The 18841-nt window shown below is 50.4% G+C and overlaps 1 protein-coding gene across 1 annotated transcript in view; it reads left to right on the top strand.

Annotated features, from left to right (window-relative positions):
* Positions 1–18841, top strand: part of LOC135878408 (MLX-interacting protein-like) — a 28187-nt gene that overhangs the window by 1728 nt on the left and 7618 nt on the right. Inside the window, 8 exon segments of the mRNA XM_065404076.1 lie at positions 10334–10440; positions 10885–10967; positions 13280–13369; positions 14115–14156; positions 15635–15797; positions 16159–16254; positions 18279–18316; positions 18631–18840. Of these exon segments, the coding sequence (XP_065260148.1) occupies positions 10334–10440; positions 10885–10967; positions 13280–13369; positions 14115–14156; positions 15635–15797; positions 16159–16254; positions 18279–18316; positions 18631–18840 (829 nt within the window).

Here is an 18841-nt window from a genome sequence, read left to right as displayed (position 1 = left end):
AAGTTTAAGATTAACTGTGAATTTCGCGCAATTGCTATGCGTGGCTTGTGGTTTTTTTATACTACAATATTCCTTATAGAGTGTTTGTTAAGTTATCATTGGAAACCCTCAACTGTAACAGAGATTTTGGTCAGGAAATTTCCATCATTTTATAAATAAGCCTAAGGTACTCAGGGAGAAGCCAGGGGTGTTAATTTTGAAATTAGTTGTAATTTACAGTTAATTAAGAGCCCTGAATCTCTCCTCCATTCTCCAGAGCCCGAAGTATTTTATTTTGTGTACGGTGTCAGTGCAAATTTAGAGGACTGTTTAGCCGGATTTGCACTGGGAGCATAGGCATGATTTGGGCACTGAGAGGCAGGGAATAACTTTGGGGGTGTTAATTGACTGTGAATTACAGCTAATTGGCCAACCTCAGGAGATCATATAGTCCAACCCCCTGCTCAAAGCAGGACCAATCCCCAGACAGATTTTTGCCCCAGATCCCTAAATAGCCCCCTCAACGATTGAACTCAGAACCCTGGGTTTAGCAGGCCAATGCTCAAACCACTGAGCTATCCCTCCCCCCACTACTCTTTAGCCACCCCGCACAGACTCACTGCCAGTCACATACTTCCCCCACTCCCTCTACAGCCTAACCCACTGCCAGTCACATACCACCCCCACGCCCCTCCACATCCTAACCCACTGCCAGTCACATACCACCCCTACCGCATACACATCCTAACTCACTGCCAGTCACATACCACCCACACACTAATCCACATCCTAACCCACTGCCAGTCACATACCACCCCTACCGCATACACAGCCTAACTCACTGCCAGTCACATCCCACCCCCTCCACAGCCTAACCCACTGCCAGTCACATACCACCCCCACCCCCTCCACAGCCTAACCCACTGCAAGTCACATACCACCCCCCACCCCCTCCACAGCCTAACCCACTGCCAGTCACATACCACCCCCACACCCCTCCACAGCCTAACCCACTGTCAGTCACATACCACGCCTGACACTACCACATACAGACAACCTAAAGTCTGCATTCCTGGAGCCGTGAGAGTGTGGAGCTGGCCTGGAGAAGACAGGCTCCATGCCCTGGGAACTCTTACACAGGGCACAGTGGATCTGGTCTGTGGTTAAAGAGGAGGTGGAGGGGTTGGGAGAGAGAATCTTTACTCACCCAGGACTCCTGCATGAAATTCAGGGAGGTGTCCTCTGGGCCTAATTCACTAGCTTCCCGAGGCCAGCAGGAGACCAATGGAGCAATCAGTGTGCATGATGCCATTGCCTGAAGATTTTCTAAGTTTTCTTGGGGTCCCAGCCACATATCTGCGAGCATCTATGGCTCCTCCTCCCCACAAACCTCACTAGGGGGCATGGTGCCGGCATGCCTATTTACAGATATGACAACTTGGAAAACTTCACAATGGAGTTCAGAAGCTTGGTACCTCTCAGCTTTTCTCTACTGGGCTCATGTTACAACCCACTATGCTGTCCTGTCTTCCACCACTTCCTGGACCAGAGAGAGATCAAATCTAAAGCCATACAAGTGCTTTAAGAACAATCAGATGACTTTGATCAGCCTCTGATTTTCCCAGGCATCTTTTTGCCAATTGCTGAGTGAATCCACTGCAGTTTGGGTGAGGGGAGGGGAGCCTCATTTAGCCAGAATCCACTCCCCTAGCAGATTGGGAGCTTAAAATTCCACTTACAGGGAATTTCCAGCTTGGGAAGGGAAGGTGGGTGAGGAAAGCTTGTCCGTGCCTGCTGTAGAGCAGCTCCCTGAATCCACCAGCACTACCTTCCAGGCCTCGGCAGGCCTCACTCTCTCTGCGCAGGTTAGATTTGCTGTTCCAAAAGGAATAATACACACCGGCTTGTCAGATTCAACTCAGGATCTCCACTCTGTGTAACACTCCGCACTTAGATATGGTGAAAACAAGAATGAGCTTATTATCAAAGAACGGAGATTCAAGTGAGAGAGAATACTGAAACAAACCGACATATAAAACAAAATCATAACACATTTTTTAGAGACTGAACTTATCTAACAAGGCGTTTCCTTATCTCCTACATGATCACTTACCCGGTGTTTTCAACTAGTTTGGCTGAGACCCTTTTTCATAAAAATCAAACTCACTGGTGGCTTGTCCTCACAGATTGAAGGAATGCCAGGGTGTCTCTCTGTACCCCCAAGTACATCCAATCGGACCTTCAATGGTCATCTGAAAATAGTGTTCCACCGCTGCTGTTCACCTTTTCCTGTTAATTTCCTGCTCAAGTCTCCGTAAACTATGGATTAGCATTTTGTTCAGACTTTAAATGGACATTCATTGCCAGTGATACAATCCTCAATTTGCACATGACTAACCAGATTGAGATAAGCATCTCTTCCCTTCTGCCTGCCATGAGTATGTGGGTTACCTTTTGGTGACCTGTCTTAAGTCTTGGACATAGACAACATAATTTTTAATACATGTCTTCACATATTCTCTGTACATACGTCTCACAAATGATTGGCAAGACCACTGTGACACAGGGTTTCATTAGAGACCTTATATGACGTTCTTTTGGTGAACCCAGGGGATCTCTGTATTCCTGGGTGCCCTTGTGCCCCCTGACAGTTAGTATGAAGAAGTCTTTGGGTCATACCTCCCCTCTTTCATTTCCAGTAGGGTCAGCCATAGGCATCGGTTCAGAATCCTCTTGCCTGGACAGTGTGTCTGCCACTGTATTTTCTCTACCTTTAAAGTCATTTTTATCTCTATATCTTTTCGCATCATATAAATGTTGACAGGTTTCCACACATCCCTCTTTTTGCCTTATGACATACCCCCTAGCACTCATTTTTGGATGCATGCATTTTAGGTGTGGTTGGCCATTTTGAAAAAAAAAAGGCTTTAATTTTTTTAATTTAATTTGTCCTTATTGTATGCATTAGAACAAGTGAAAATATAGCTTTCATGCCTTTTCCTTGTTTTTAGAGGAAAATATGTTTTTTACACATTTAGAGCAATTTTCAATACTATCTAGTAAACAGGTATACAAAGTCTGAATGACAGATGATAGAGGTTTCAGAGTAGCAGCCGTGTTAGTCTGTATCCGCAAAAAGAACAGGAGTACTTGTACACTCATCAGATGCATAGAATGGTTCTCAAATAAATTTGTTAGTCTCTAAGGTGCCACAAGTACTCCTGTTCTTTTTGCAGATAATAGAGAAGTGTTAACTTGCATTTTGAGAGAAACATAATTTTAACACACTATATTTCTAAATAAAGGCACTACATACTTTACAAAAATCTTAGTAATGACAGTATACTCTCTCTCTCTCTCTCTCTCTCTCTCTCTCTCTCTGTGTATAACAGGCATTTTTAGAGAAAAATATTTTATAAGCAGTTAGTCAATTTTAAGTAAAGCCTTAAGGTCAAGGGAATAAAGGAAAAGCATTATATAGAATAATGCATTTTTAGAGAAAAATATGGTTTTATGCATTTTTTTGTATTTTTATTTATTCTTAAAAGTCATTAAATAATTTACAAAATCTTAGTAACAACAGAATAAAGAAATGTGTGTGTATATATATATATAAAAACATGCATTTTTAGAGGAAAATATTCTTTTTATGTTGTTAGTACATTTCTAAATAAAGTCACTAAATAATTGTACAAAGAGGAATAAAGGAGATGTATTAATACACATAAGTATACATTTTTAGAAAAAAATAATTGTTTGCAGTTAGTACAATTCTAAATAAAGTTCATTAAACAATTGTACAGAAGTCACAAAATATTAGTGCTAGAGAAAGAAACTATAACCAGAGAGCTTGTTACATACTACAAATGACAGACACAAGATAACCATGAAAGCTTTAAAACAGAAAGAAAGGAAGGAGGACAGAGAAAAGCATCTTACCTCACAGATTGTTACTGGCCAGATGGCACAAAACTTCGTTGGCTGAGCCAGTCAAAAGATATTCTTTAATGACGGGGTGTCTTAAGGAATCATATTGCATAGAATATTAAAATGTATCCCATTTTCCAGAATCATGCTGAGCACAGCACTTTATGGATTTATCCATTAATATTTAATTGACCCATATTTTCCTGTCATGGTGAACACAGTACTTTACTGGTTGTAACATATTAAAATGTAAATTAGAGGTAAAATACCAGTCAAAAAGAGCATGCATGTAGATTTCTTTAGCAATTAGCCATACATTTAGCAATTAGCATTATTTGGTTTTAACCCTGTACCAGGAATCAATTTTCCTCTTTCTCGGTAATGCCTTTAGCATTTGTCTTTAAAAAATGGAAGACCAAGCCTTTTGGCTTAAGTTGCATTAGAGGCCTCTTAAATTTTGTAAACTTTTTGAAGGACTTATAAATAAAAAAGGGCAAACAACACACAAATACACAGCACCACTAACCCCCCCCTCCCCGCTTCCCAAAAACAATTAAACATACACTGGAGTCAACTTGTATACTATTTTATAGATAAACTTCTGTAAGCATACTCAAACCAGTTTTATATTATTTTATAGACAAGTCACCTTTCCACACACATTTTCATATTTGTTTCTTCAGCATTATTTTATACAAAATACACACAGCCTAACTTAAAAGAAATTGAACGGTGCAAAATTGGTTAATACACCCCGTGTTGACAAAATGCACAACTAGTTTAAACTATTTTACGTAAAAAGAGTCAATTACACTCTTTATCAAAGATAAGAATGTTAATTCTTCCTGCCCCCTCGCCCCCCCCAGCACAGAGCATTTACATCCACCCTTCCCTCCTCTTTCTCAAAACAATTAAGCATAGAATCATAGATTCAAACCAAATTGGATACTGTTTTATAGATAAACTACCTTAAGCATAATTCCAATTATGTTTGTTTTATAGATAAGTCACACACGTTCATACTTGTTTTTCAGCATCGTTTTAGACAACACACACACACAGAGCTAACTTACAGGAAATCTTATGGTGCTGACAAAATGAAGAGCTAGTTTAAACTATTTTATGTAAAAAGAGTTGATAACACATTTACTGTTTTTCCCACAAACTATGCCCTTTTTGTTGTAACACTTTCAGAATGTATGGTATGGAATGTCGATTAAATAATTTGATTAAACTTGTATTTAATAAGTAAAATAAAAGCAGGAATTGGGTATTAGGGAAAACTGTATTTTTGTATTTGAGAGGTAGTGGAAACAAACAAAATGTTCTTAAAATACGTGAAATGCCTTAGCAGTAAATATTTTGCATTAACTCATATGACACATTTAGCAAAATAAAAAAAATTAAAAGTCACAAAACCGACTCACAGAGTAACCCGTGCTAATGGTAACATGACAAAACAGAGCATTAGGATAAGAGAGTTGGTCTGGATTTTGAGAGACATTTTAACAAATGTTTGAAATCTTTAGTGAAACAGTTTTGTATCCAGTGGCGGATTAATAATTTTGCTGCCCCTAGGCCGGGAAATAATTGCTGCCCTGGCTCCGCCCCGACTCCGCCCTTTCCCCGCCCCCATTCCAGCCCCCTCCCTTCCCCTATTGGATCCCTTCCCCAAATCCCCGCCCCCGCCTCTTCCCCCAGCGCGCGGCATTCCCCCTCCTCCCCCCTCACTCCCTGCCCCGCGAAACAGCTGTTTCGCGGCGCAAGCGCTGGGAGGGGAGAGAAACAGGACGTGGCGGCGCGCTTGCAGAGGAGGCGGAGTTGAGCTGGAGCAGGGGGGCGGGGCGCGGAGGGGAGCTTCCGCCCCTGCAAATTTGCTGCCCTAGGCCTAGGCCTTGTCGGCCTAGGCAATAATACGGCGCTGTTTGTATCTGTTCATTGTTAGTTATTGTGCTTTAGCAAGGGTAAACACGTGTCATACAGAAACTCTTCCCAACCTCAACATTATGTTACCCCTTTTTAATTTTTTTTCTAATTACTTTTCACAGGTGGTCAGAAAGAGTAAATAAATAACACTTACAAAATCATCAGGAGGAATTAGTATCCATACTAGGGCAAAACTGCAAGATTGGCTCTTTCTGACAGAGATGGAAAAACATTGTAACATAATCAATATTCTTGTCTTTACAGCCTTAGTGATATTTTATAGAATTACCTCAAAAGCAGCAAAAACTTTTGTTTGTTAGTACCCCAAGCCACACATTGGGGCTCTAAAAGAACTGCAGTGCCTAAACGTGAAGCACAGAAAGAACGATGGTGGGAGGGAAGCCAATTGCTACACTGTGCAGCCACAGAGGTGCAAAACTTTAAGCGCAAACTTTTTCTTTGATTGATAAAAAAGTCCTGTGATATAATCAAAATGCATCAGTGTCTTCACTTTTGTAGCAATTTTTATAGAACTTTCTGCAAAACAAATACTTTTTTCCCCATTTTATTTATCACATTGAAGCAGCTCCAAAGAATTAATTTTCCTGTCCTTATACAAAACTCTGCATTGTATATACACCTGGGGAAATTCTGTACCAAAAAGTTAAAAATTCTGTGCCAAAAAATTAAAAATTCTGTGCACAATCACTTGTATGTTCTTATGCACAATATTTTAAAATTCAGCATATTTTATTTGTTAAAATAACACAATCTAGTTTCAGTTATTTTGGTAATTTATTTCAATTATTTTGGTAATTTATTTCAAAATACCTGTCAGTAAGTAAGATTCAAGAAATGTTTTTTGACAAATAGATTCCTTACTAGGCATATTAATACAGAACTCTGAGTAATAATTCATTTAAACTACAATACAGAAATTTATTTCCTGCACCCCTCAGAAGCAGATCCCCACTTCCAAGGGATCTGGTGGAATTTGACCCTCCTACCCAATGCCCAAAACGAGGGACTTTGACTGTTCGTTAGCACAAGTTTTGTTAGCACGATTCCCAAGTGGTTTTTATTATCTGACACCCTCTCAGACTGCTCCCTGTGCTCCTCTCTCTTTCTTGTTCTTCTGCACTGCGAATCCTTCCCTCCACTCTTCTTGCTCTCTGCTGGGATCTAGCAAATGTGTCTTCCTTGGAGGTGTGCCAGGGGTTCAGCACTGATAACCGCTCTTTCTGCGAGGGCCGTGCAGTGCCAGATGCTTGGAGAACAAAGAAAAACAATTCAAGACCAGGGCATTGATCAAACTGGGATCCAAAATACAGTTTCTATTGCTTTCTTGTGTTCTGCTGCTGCAGTAAAAATGCCTGCCACGCAATGTGTTTGCCTTTATCGTACAGTGCAGCCACCTTGAACCACATGACACTGGGGAGGAGATGGGGTTGCCCCAGTCCACCAAGGAGGGAGCATCAAGCAACATCTGCCTGCTTGGCTTTTATTCCTGACATGCTCAAAATGGCATGAGCACCACAAAGTTGAAGCTAACAAGGGTTTATGTCCTGAAATATTGAATCCCACATCCATGGCCCAAACATGCCAGTCCCCACTCCCTTGTTAGCTTCAACTTTGTGGTGCTCATGCCATTTTGAGCATGTCAGGAATAAAAGCCAAGCAGGCAGAGAACTAAGGACACTGGCCAGGGATGGACACATCTGTCCTCCCGCAGCGCGTTGTCTGCCCAACATGACAGTACCCAGCCAGTACCTGGATCAGAGTTGTTTACATCCCCTTATAGAGCCGGAACCTAGACAGATTATTGTAACACAGCACACAACCCTTAATGGCTGGATCTCAGCATCTCCAGCACTGGCTCTCCCTGAGTTTTTGGTTCACTGTTTGTTGTGCCAAAGAGATCTTGGCTGTCTGGGGGAATCTTCTGGGGGTCCGTGATTGACTGGGTGCCTCTTGATGGCATGGGCAAACAATCCAGCATACAGGGGTTCCGCAGTGGGCACCCTGGCAAAAATCCAGTCCAGCCCCTCATAGTAAGCGCATGTCCTGGGAGGTCTTGGCTTTGCAATTCTGCCAGAGCTCCTGGTGCTGGGTCTCATCCCAAGAATGCCCCTTCTCCTTCATCTGCTGCCATAGCCACTCCTAGATCTGCGTTATGGTGATTCTTGGGTAGATGGAACTGGACATGCTCTCCATCCCATAAAAGTCCCGGACCTCTGGATGGCACCACACGGAACTATGGGGTGGTGTATGGGGTGAGCGGGGGTGTCTGGTGGGGGATACTAACCTGCTCTGTACGGGATGTACAGAAGTATAGGGCATGGCTTGCTATAGGGATTGGGGGATGTGAGCTTGCCATGAGCTGTGATCACAAAGGTGCATATTTGAGTGTATGCTGGTATTTAACCCAGAGTGTGCGTGTGTGACATATGGTCAAGATGTTCCTGGAGCAGTGGAGGGCATACAAATCATAGCGTTTAAAGCCAGAAGGGACCATTAGATCATGTGAAGTAATGCATTATGGGAAGGCTATCTGATCAGTGTAGATAATCCAAAATTGGGATGCATTCACACAAACCTTACAGCTCATTCTGGAATAGAGTTATGTCACTTCCAAAGCAGGGCTCTCCAGGGTCAGTCCAGGAAACGTGTGGCAGTGAAATGTGGGCACTGAGGAAGGTTGAAGAGCAGCAGAAGGACATTTTTGATTCTTTTCGTCTTCATCAGCTGCTCCATATCAAGTGGCAGGGCAAGATTAACAATAAGGAGATTATTGCTGTACCGTCGCCATCAGTACAGGTTCAGGTTCATTGGCTTTCTTGATACAGACATATTACTAGGATGGAAGACCAACAAATTATTAAGTGTGTTTACCAAGGAATGTCACTACATGGCCAACAATCACATGGACACCAAAAGGTTTGGTGGCGCAGGAAGACCTCTGATGATGGACACAGACTGAACATCCAGCCAGACTGTCTTATGGACCTAGCTAGAGACTGAGCCAGGTGGCATGCAATTTGCCTTTGTGGCTTACCCTGATGATGTGGATGATGATAACTTCCAGCACAGGATAAGACACCAGATAACATTGAAAAAAGAACTTGTGTGTTTGGATGCAAGGCAGTCTGTGCCAAAAAAACTAGATCCACCAAAGAAACGTCCCCATGTGGAGAAGCCCTGAGAGTCTTTTCATTTCTTAATACCCTGCATCTCCTAGATCAGGGGTTCTCAAACTGGGGGTCAGGACCCCTCAGGGGGTTGCGAGGTCATTACCTGGGGGGTTGCGAGCTGTCAACCTCCACTCCGAACCCCGCCTGCCTCCAGCATTTATAATGGTGTTAAATATATTAAAAAGGGTGTTTAATTTATTAGGGGGGGTCGCACTCACAGGCTTGCAATGTGAAAGGGATCACCAGTAAAAAAGTTTGAGACCCACTGTCCTAGGGCATGACTTCACTGCACAGTTAGCCCTGGGTGATAGGCACCCAGGTTGGCCTAGGTGTCAACGTCCTCACTGCAAAGCCCAACCATGTCTTCACTGTTTCTGCACTTGCCTGTGTATGTCAGATTGAGTATCCCCTGGTTCTTTGTGCTGTGACACTCAGATTCTTTCCAAGTCAGTTGTGTCAATTGCAGCAGAATTTGTCTGTCTTTGTGTGGAATTGTGGGAAGGCATTGGAGGACTATCAGCACTCAAATGATTTAGCCTGCATCCTCACTGCAAAGTGGGTGGGTTCCAGCCCAAGTTAAACCAGAGCCTGGGTTCTAACCTATTCCCATAGTTGGACCAGCTAGCCTGAGCTTGAAGCATCTCCAAACCCAGGTCAGAGGTTTTCCTGTGTGTGGATGGGGGGGAAATTGGGCTGTGTGCGGGATCCATGGGGTGGTGTATGGGATGAGCGGGGGTGTCTGGAGGGGGATACTGACCTGCTCTGTACAGGATCCATGGGGTGGTGTATGTGGTGAGTGGGGGTATCTGGTGGGGGATACTGACCTGCTCTTTACAGGATCCATGGGGTGAGCGGGGGTGTCTGGTGGGGCAGGATACTGACCTGCTCTGTACGGGATCCATGGGGTGGTGTATGGGGTGAACGGGAGTGCCTGGTGAGGCAGGATACTGACCTCCTCTGTATTGGATCCATGGGGTGGCGTATGCGGTGAGTGGGGGTGTCTGGTGGGGAAGGAGACTGACCTGCTCTGTACAGGATCCATGGGGTGGTGTATGGGGTGAGTGGGGGTGTCTGGTGGGGGATACTGACCTGCTCTGTACGGGATCCATGGGGTGGTGTATGGGGTGAGCGCGGGTGCCTGGTGGGGCGGGATACTGACTTGCTCTGTACAGGATTCCTGTCCCTTCTCCATCTCTGTTCTCTTCTGTCATTGGCTTGCTCCTCCCATTAGGCTCTGCTCTTCCCTGCCCGCGTCCCCCTCTCTCTGGACCTGCATCATTAAAGGATTTTGTTCCTTATGTTTTTCATAGTGGGAAAATTGTGTCCCCCAAATGGAAAACGTTCAAAGGCCTGAAGCTGCTGCCGCGTGACAAAATCCGGCTCAATAATGCCATCTGGAGAGCGTGGTACCTGCAGTGTGAGTGGTGGCTGGGGCTGCCCAGGGGCACATGGGGCTCTGGAGTCTCCCCAGAGTGGGCACAGCGCAGGCAGTGGCAGGGTGAGCTGACTAAGCAGAGTAGCCATCATACCAGAGGGGCTGCTCAGTCACTAGGGCTCTGTGCTGAGTGGGCGAGGCAACGTCACTTTCAGGGCAGCAAGAACCTGCTTCACTAGACAGCACCACGTAAGGAGCTTTCAGTCACTGCCCCACCCTAGAGGGGAAGGCCCCATGTCCCATTCCCCCACCCCCACCCTTCCGCCCCGAGACAGACAGTGTCCCTGCCCTGGGGCCAGATCAGAGCCGGTGACCCCTCGAGGGGAAAGGCCCTATGTCCCATTGCATAATCCCCATGGGAGTGCTCCCTAGTCAGTGGCGGAGGAGGCTATAGCAAAGGCAGCTGTTGTTTCTTATCCCCTGCAGATGTGGAGAGGAGAAGGAACCCTGTGTGCAATTTTGTGACGCCGCTGGAGTGCAGTGTCGGGGATGACCACCGCAAACTGGAGGTGAGCACATGGGGGTGAGGGGCACTGCAAGGGGCTCCTCTCCTGCAAGAGATTTTATTGCACCAGTGACGCAGATTACTTCATAGCTCCTCCTTGCCTCCTCTCCCCTGAGGGTTGCCCCTCACTTACCCCTCCCCTCCCCTCCCCTCTCCTCCCTCCCCTCCCTTCCCCTCCCCTCCCAAGAGGACTCTGACCCACTAGTCCTTGGGTCACCTCTCCGCTCCTCTCCCCCATATGGGGTCCTCATAAGGGCTTTCTGATATTTTTCCATCCAAACTGCCTTTGGCAGAAGATGGGTTTTCCACTAAACAGAATTTTCCACAAATACTGTCTGCTTTGCAGTGAAATTCTGATTTTTCATTGGAAAACGGAATGCCCCAAAATTGAAATGTTGTGATTTGGCAGTGCTGCCGCGGTGCCTTGTAGGAATTGGTTCTGCTTTGAGCAGGGGCTGGACAAGATGACCTCCTGAGGTCCCTTCCAACCCTGATATTCTATGATTCTATGATTCTAATTGTCCCTCAGTCTCCTCCACTGACTGGACTCCCCAGCTGGATTACATCTTCCATGATGTATAGGGCTACCATATGTCCGGATTTCCCCGGACATGTCCGGCTTTTCGATCTATAAATAGCCGTCCGGGGGGGATTTCTAAAAATCTAAAAATGTCCGGGATTTCCCCCCAGTTGGCTATTTATAGATCAAAAAGCAGTGCAGATCAGCAGCCAAAGCCCCTTCTCAGCTCCCCCCATCCCCTGCAGCCTTAGCACGCCTCCGGCCCCGCAGCTGTCTTCCCCCTCCTCCCTTCCCCTGAAGGCTCCGCCCCCCTGCTCCTCCCCCTCCCCTGCTTTCCGCGAATCAGATCTTCGCGGGAAGTCTGAAAAGAAGCAGGGGCGGGCGGGCAGCAGCAGGTAAGCTGGGGCGGGGGGGATGCGAGGAGGAGGGCTCCGGGGAGGCGCGGCCCAGTCCGGCCCCGGCCGAGTGGCTCTGGCCCTGGCCGGCCCAAGTGGCTCCGGCCCGGCCTGGCTCAGGCCCCGGGGCACCGGCCCCAGTTCCGGCCGAGCGCACCGGCCCGGCCCCGGCCCCAGCGGCTCCGGTTCCGGCCGAGCGTGTCGGCCCCGGCCCCGACCCCAGCGGCTCCGGCCCGGCTCAGGCCCCAGGGCAGCGGCCCCAGTTCCGGCCGAGCGCGCCGGCCCCAGCGGCTCCGGCCTGGCTCGGGCCCCAGGGAGGCCGGCACGTCCCCGGCCGAGCACCTCCGTCCCGTCCCCAAGCCCCACGACTCCGGCCGGAGCGCAGCCCGATTCCTGGGCTCTTGTTAAAGCCGGCCCTGGTCAGGGGAGGGGTGGGGGGGGTTGGATGGGTCGGGAGTTCGGGGGGGGGCTGTCAGGGGGGCAGGGGTGTGGAGAGGGGTCGAGGCAGGCAGGGAGCAGAGGGGATTTGATGGGTTGGGAGTTCTGGGGGTCCTGTCAGTGGGCGGGGAGCAGTTGGATAGGGCATGGGAGTCCCAGGGGTCTGTCTGGGGGTGGGGGTGTGGATAAGGGTTGGGGCAGTCAGGGGACAGGTAGGGTCCTAGGGGGGCAGTTGGGGGGGGTTCTCAGGAGGGAGCAGTCAGGGGACAAGAAGCAGGGAGGCTTAGATAGGGGGTTGGGTCCTAGGGGGCAGTTAGTGGCAGGGGTCCCAGGAGGGGGCAGTCAGGGGACAAGGAGCAGGGCGGGGTTGGGGGTTCTGAGGGGGGCAGTCAGGGGGTGGGAAGTGGGAGGGAGTGGATGGGGGCAGGGCAGGACAGGGGCGGGGCTAGAGTGGGGCTCCTCCCCCGTGTCCTCTTTTTTGATTGTGCAAATATGGTAACCCTAATGATGTACCATGGACCAGGGATTTCCATGATGCACAGCCTCCTGTCTCCGAGAGATCAGATTGTGATGCATCATGGGAGTTGTGATTTGGTTTCCTGATGTCCCCAGTCTACTCTCTGGGCTGTGCTCCCCAGTGGGACTACATCTCCCATGATGCATCATGGTCAGGGATGCCCATAGTGCACAGCCTCCCTTTGCCAAGAGGGGAGATTTTGGTGCTCATGGGAAATGTAGTCCAACCAGGAAGGCCAGCTTATAGGGGAGAATGGGATCATGAGGCAATCAAACTACAGCTCTCATGAAGCACAGCTGTAGCATTTATTAATTGAAATATTTCATTTTTTAGCTGAGATTTTTTGGTTTTTGAATTTCTGCTGAAAAATCTGAATTTTCTGTGGAAACTCCCCCTCACTCCCATTTTCCGATTGACTCTAGCCCCACCCTGCCCTTGCCTTGCAGGCCGTGATCATGGAAGGGAAGTACTGGAAGCGCCAGATCGGAGTGGTCATTCGGGAGTATCACAAGTGGCGGACGTACTTCTGCACACGGGTAAGACCCCACCACCGCCACCACCCCTGCATCTCTGGAGCCCTCCCCCTGCTCTGAACAGTGCTCCGCTCTGCTAGCAGGCCCAGAGGCCACTGTCCTGTATGCCAGAGCAGGTACAGCCCAGGCAGCAGTAGATGCTGTGGCCCCCAGACCGGCTTTGTATTCAGCCTCTCTGCTGCCACTGCCATCTAGGGGCAAGTTGGCAGCAGTGGGGGCTGGGTTCTGTGATGTGCCCGTCAGGAGTAAAACTAAGCACCCCTCCCCTCACCCCCGGGGTGTAAAACTTTGAGATCTCTATGCCAAGTAAGGAGCAGGCTTCAGGTAGAGAGAAACTGCCATTACTGCCCTGCAGTCTAGTGGTGACTCAATGGCCAACCCTGGGCTTCCTTGGAATCCGTACTCCATCCATCCATCAGTCCCTTCCCCCCTCCCTCCATCACTGGACAGCTGGCTGTCATCTCTGCCAGCAGCTACCCCTGCCTGCCCACAGCCCTCTGTAGATCTCCCCAGCTGCTATAATGCTAAGTTGGTGGGACATGCCTCCCCCACGATTCCCCCACTTCCCTCTCAGATCACCCAAATTTACCTCAGTGATTGAGAAAGCAAAGGCTGGCTCAGTGAAATCCCAGCCTGCTGGGGATGGGGAGTGAATGGGCAACAGCCTCATGCCAGAAGACACGATGCCCTGGACTGGTGGGCAAGGACCATGTGTTGGTTTTAAAGCTCCTGTTTGTTTAATGTTTAGGTCCAGAAGAAGAAAGATAAACCTGAGTCTTTATCCACCCAGGTACAGATTCCTTGCTCTGTCCCTACAGGTTGCAGCACCTCCTGCTGGTAGAGGCTGGAACTGGAGTAGCCCAGAGTTCCCCCCATTCCCAGCACTCCTGCCCCACTCCCTACAGTACCCCCTGCTGGGAGAAGCTGGGACTGAGGTAGCTGGGAGCTCCCCCAACAGCCAGAGTTCCTGACCCTGTCTTGGTACATGGCATCGGCTGCGGAGCTAGGTGGGGGACCACCTGGGCCGTGGCCTAGCCACGAGTGGCACTGCAACCTGGTGCATCAAACTCAGATTTGGAGGTGGTGGATGGATGGGTTCATAGGCCAGGGAGGTCAGGCTGGTGGAGCAGGGGGACGGGGGGGAGCACGTGAGAGGGGAAGAGGAGGGGCAGGTAGCAGGGGGGCCAAATCTATGCTGCTGTCCCCTTCCACTTTAAATGGCACTCCAGAGCCCCTGCGTAAGATGCATCTGCACCTCTGTTCCCCCTCTGTGGTCCTGCAAGGGCACCCACTCTCAGCTGCACTCTTCTCTGACACCACCTCTCTTGAGTGGAGACACACATCTTTCTCGCCCTGCCTGGGGCATTTTCAGGCTGCGCAGTCCCCTGACTGTGCTGTGAAATCCCACAGCAAAGCAGATTGTCTAAACAGGCCAGCATCTGTGCTGGGCATTCTCATCAGAGACTAATAACAATGACATTGCTAGCAGTTACAAGTGATCACGTGGTTTTTCTGAGCAGGCACTTTTATTCTTAAGGTAAAAGCATTACAGAGAAAACACGGAAACAATAACACAAGCTACACACTGGTAATAAGCTTACCAGAGATCACCCCAACTCCAGCAAGGGCTCAGGCTGGTGATCAGTCCTCCCAACCTCACCCGGGGATATTTCTGTGGTCACCAGTTCATAGCAGCTGTCACTCAGAACTAGCTCCCCCAGGAGTTAGGGAGTCCCTCCTTTAGCCGCTTTGAAGAGGGTGTGAATAGGTCTCAGCCAGGCAATGGGTTTCTCCCCAAGGCGCTGCTTCAAAACGGTAACTCCACTAACTTGCATCCCCCCCTTCCCAAGTATTTCCTAGGAAACCCACTTAACTAAAAGATCAGTCTAGTCTAGCCCATTGCTTTAGAGAGTCCTTTGAAGCACGTGCCACTTCCCAGGGTTTGCATTAGTCCTGTCTCCCCCTTAAAGGAGTTACATCCTTCCACAAAAATAACAGGAGTACTTGTGGCACCTTAGAGACTAATAAATTTGTTAGTCTCTAAGGTGCCACAAGTACTCCTGTTATTTTTGCGGATACAGACTAACACGGCTGCTACTCTGAATCCTTCCACAGTAATCCGGACACAGCTTTAATATACAGCGACCTCCCAAGACACTTCACCTTAACTCAGCAGGGTTTGTTCAGGGTGCTGCCAATTATTGTCCCGTCTGTCACAGGATCTGGGTCACCAGTTATCTCTCTCTGTCCCCCTCCCCACCTGGGCAGGAAGCGGCTCGTGCCATCCAGGGCGAGGGGCTGAGCAGTGAGGCCAAGGGCAACTGCCCCATGGAGCTCGACCTGGACACCCTGGACAGCCTCATCTCTGACCTGGCCGACACCATCTTCTACAGCCGCAACCCGTATGGGGGCCCCAACCCCCGCAGTCTTGGTGAGCACTGGTCAGAGTCCCTAACACAGGGAATTCCCCTCTCCATGCCCCATAGGCATTCCCCTTTTCAGGTCTCAGCCCCTTTTCCCCATCTCTCCCCTTCTCTCGTTTGCATCCCCTGCCCCCCAAGTGCTAAAAGGGGGCGGTCCTGAGCTCTGACCCCCTTGTATCCCCCAAGCATTCCTGTCTCCGGATCTCTGCCCTTCTCTATCTAGGGGTGTGAATGGGCCCCCCTAGAATCCTCGTTCCCTGCCTGGCAGTCTTGTACCTGAGGGGAGCGAGGTGGGTGGGGCAGGGCTCTGCTTTGGGCCGGATGGGAGCGGCCGGTGCTGTGTCTGACTCCCATCACCATGTCCCCCAGCTCACCAATTCAACGCGGACATGATTCAGCCCACCCTGACCCAGCTGCACCCTAACTTCGGAGAGGATTTCATGGACACCCTGGACCCCATTCATGGTAACTTTCACTGGCCATGGTGCACGGATCCCATCTGGGGTGAGGTGGGCGATCCTGGTGCACAGGGGCGGTGGGGAGGTTTCCAAACACCATGCTGCCTGGCAATAGAGGGAATCAGCCAGGTGTCCCCTCCCGACGGCCCTGGGTCAGACCAAGGGTGTCCCCTCCCGACCGCCCTGGATCAGGCCAGGGGTGTCCCCTCCTGACCGCCCTGGGTCAGGCCAGGGGTGTCCCCTCCCCTGCTGCCCTGGGTCAGACCAGTGGTGTCCTCTCCCCACCATGCTGGGGCACACTGTTAATCTGTTGCTGGGGGGAATTGGAAATCCCCATGGGCAGATTGTGTAGCTGAGTGCTGCTCATGGCCTGGCCTGTGGCCGACCCACTGCTAGCTCAGCCGGCTGCAGAGACTGCTTTTCCTCACAGACCCAGGCCTCTGCCAGATGCTTGCTGAGTCGCCCGCTACAGGCCAGGCGGAGATACCACGGTGGGGAGAGCCGCCCAGTATCTCACCTGAACCCCGCCCATGGCGGGGCAGGGCACTGTGCTCTCTACAGACTGGCCCCTACGGAGGAAGCTTAAACACTATTCACTGCCCTGAAAAAGATGCCCCTTGCTCTCTGTGCCTCAGGGCAGCTATCCTAGCATGGGGCCTCTCCCCTCTAGGGGGTGCCGAGTCTGAGCCAGCCCCAGGGCAGGGCACGGGCTAGCTCAGAGGGATGGGAAATGGGACACACGGGCCCTTTCCCCTCTAGGAGACGCCGGCTCCAATCCAGCCCCAGGGCAGAGGATTGGCAAGATCGGGGTGTGTGGAATGGGGTTTGGCCCTGCAGGCCTGGCATTGTCTGACGGGCTCATCAAAGGGAAGTGGTGAAGTGACTGTGGACAGAGAGCTGCCCCCGCAGCATGGGACATACCAGCAGAACTTCCTGCTGCTGGGCCTTGGCAGGACACTGGGGCTGTACGCCAAGGACCCTTATCTCTGTCTCTCTCTGTCTCTCTTCCCCGCTCCTCGCTTGGACCCAACAGACAGCCTGGCCAGCTCTCCCTTGGGGGCCGCCAGCCCCAGCGGCTCAGCTGTGCCTCCTCTGTCACCTCTAGCTCCTCTGACTCCCTGAAACTCCTCCTGTCTGTTGCTCATGTAGCCGCTGCCAAGAAAGATACAGAGTGGGCCCCCACGTTTGTTCGTCCTGCTGCTGCGCGTAGGGCTGGGCCCAGATGCTGCCCAGGCTAGCTGGATGGCCAGGCCCCAACTACCAACATCACTGATGCCAAGGGGCAGCTGGCTAAGACTACGGGTCCCAGCATGGACCCAGTGAAGTGTCTCAGGTCAAATTGGAGCAGTGCATCTGGGATATGTAGTGTCTCCAGGCCACCTCCCCATTTTCAAGATGAGGTAATTGGAACAGTGGGCCACCATTTCATCAAGGGGTTTGCCCATATGCCCAAAACTACCATGCACACAGCAAACCAACCCACAGCTGTCACCCTAGTCACCGCTGCTACGGCCCCAGCCACTGCGCACCAGGGAATCCTGCATACCCTTCAGCCACACAGCTCTGCCAGCGCCCCTCAATCCCAACCCACAGCCCCCTGCTAGCCCAGACCTGAGCTCCCCCCATAGTTCTGCCAGTGCCCCATAATCCTGACCCACAGCCCGCTGCTAGCCTAGCCCTGAGTCGTCCCCCCCTAGTTCTGCCAGTGCCCCTCAATCCTGACCCGCAGTCCCCCTTTGCGATCTGAGACCTGGGATCCTCCCCACCCTCCAGCTCTGCCGATGCCCCTCAATCCTGACCCACAGCCCCCTGCAATCCCAGCTCTGGGGTCCCCCAGGTCTGAGCTCTGAAGCTGCCATTTGTACCAAGTGTTGTGATGTAATCATGATCATTCCTATTATGATTATTCTGCTCTGATTTATCCAGGTCCTTTGCATTTTCTTTCTTTCTCTTCCCCCGTCCTCATCTCTCCACCTCCTTTCAGCCTTTCTTCTTTGTCACAGTTCATTCTTTCTCTCTTTCCCTTCACAGATTTCTTTTCTGCCTGTCGCCCCCAGCCTGTGACCCAGGTGAGTAGCAAGTAGCAGCTGCCCTCTGACTGCTCAGCAATGCCCCTGCCCTCTGTCTGCAGAGATCAGCTGGCACCACATTGCAGCCCATGCTTCACCTTCACTGCAAGGTCTATGACCTCCTCCCTGGTGTCACAGCCCCTACCCACCCCCTGGGGAAGGCAGGGCTGGGTGGTGCAGGCCCCTCCCTGGTGTCACAGCCCCCCCCTGCTGGGAGGGCAAGGCTGGGTGGTACAGGCCCCTCCCCCTGGCCTAGTGTTGCAGGCCCCCTGCTGGGGAGGGCAAGGCTGATTTTCTCTCCCCCTCTCCCCCAGGCCTCCACGCTACTACCAGCTGCTGCCCCACAGGGCTCTCTGTCCAGCGCTTGTGACCCGGATGTGACCACCAGCACTAACGAGCTGCCTCTCCACAGGGGCTCCCTCACCCCCCTTTCCTTCCCCCTGGACCTGGAGCCCCTCACAACCCTGAATGGACACCAGACCTTCCTGCCGCTCTTCCCCACCTCCCCGCTGCGGGTCAGCCCAC

Source organism: Emys orbicularis, chromosome 4 (assembly GCF_028017835.1).
Source record: "Emys orbicularis isolate rEmyOrb1 chromosome 4, rEmyOrb1.hap1, whole genome shotgun sequence".
Classification (NCBI taxonomy): Eukaryota; Metazoa; Chordata; order Testudines; family Emydidae; genus Emys; species Emys orbicularis.
This window is presented reverse-complemented; position numbering and strand designations above follow the sequence as displayed.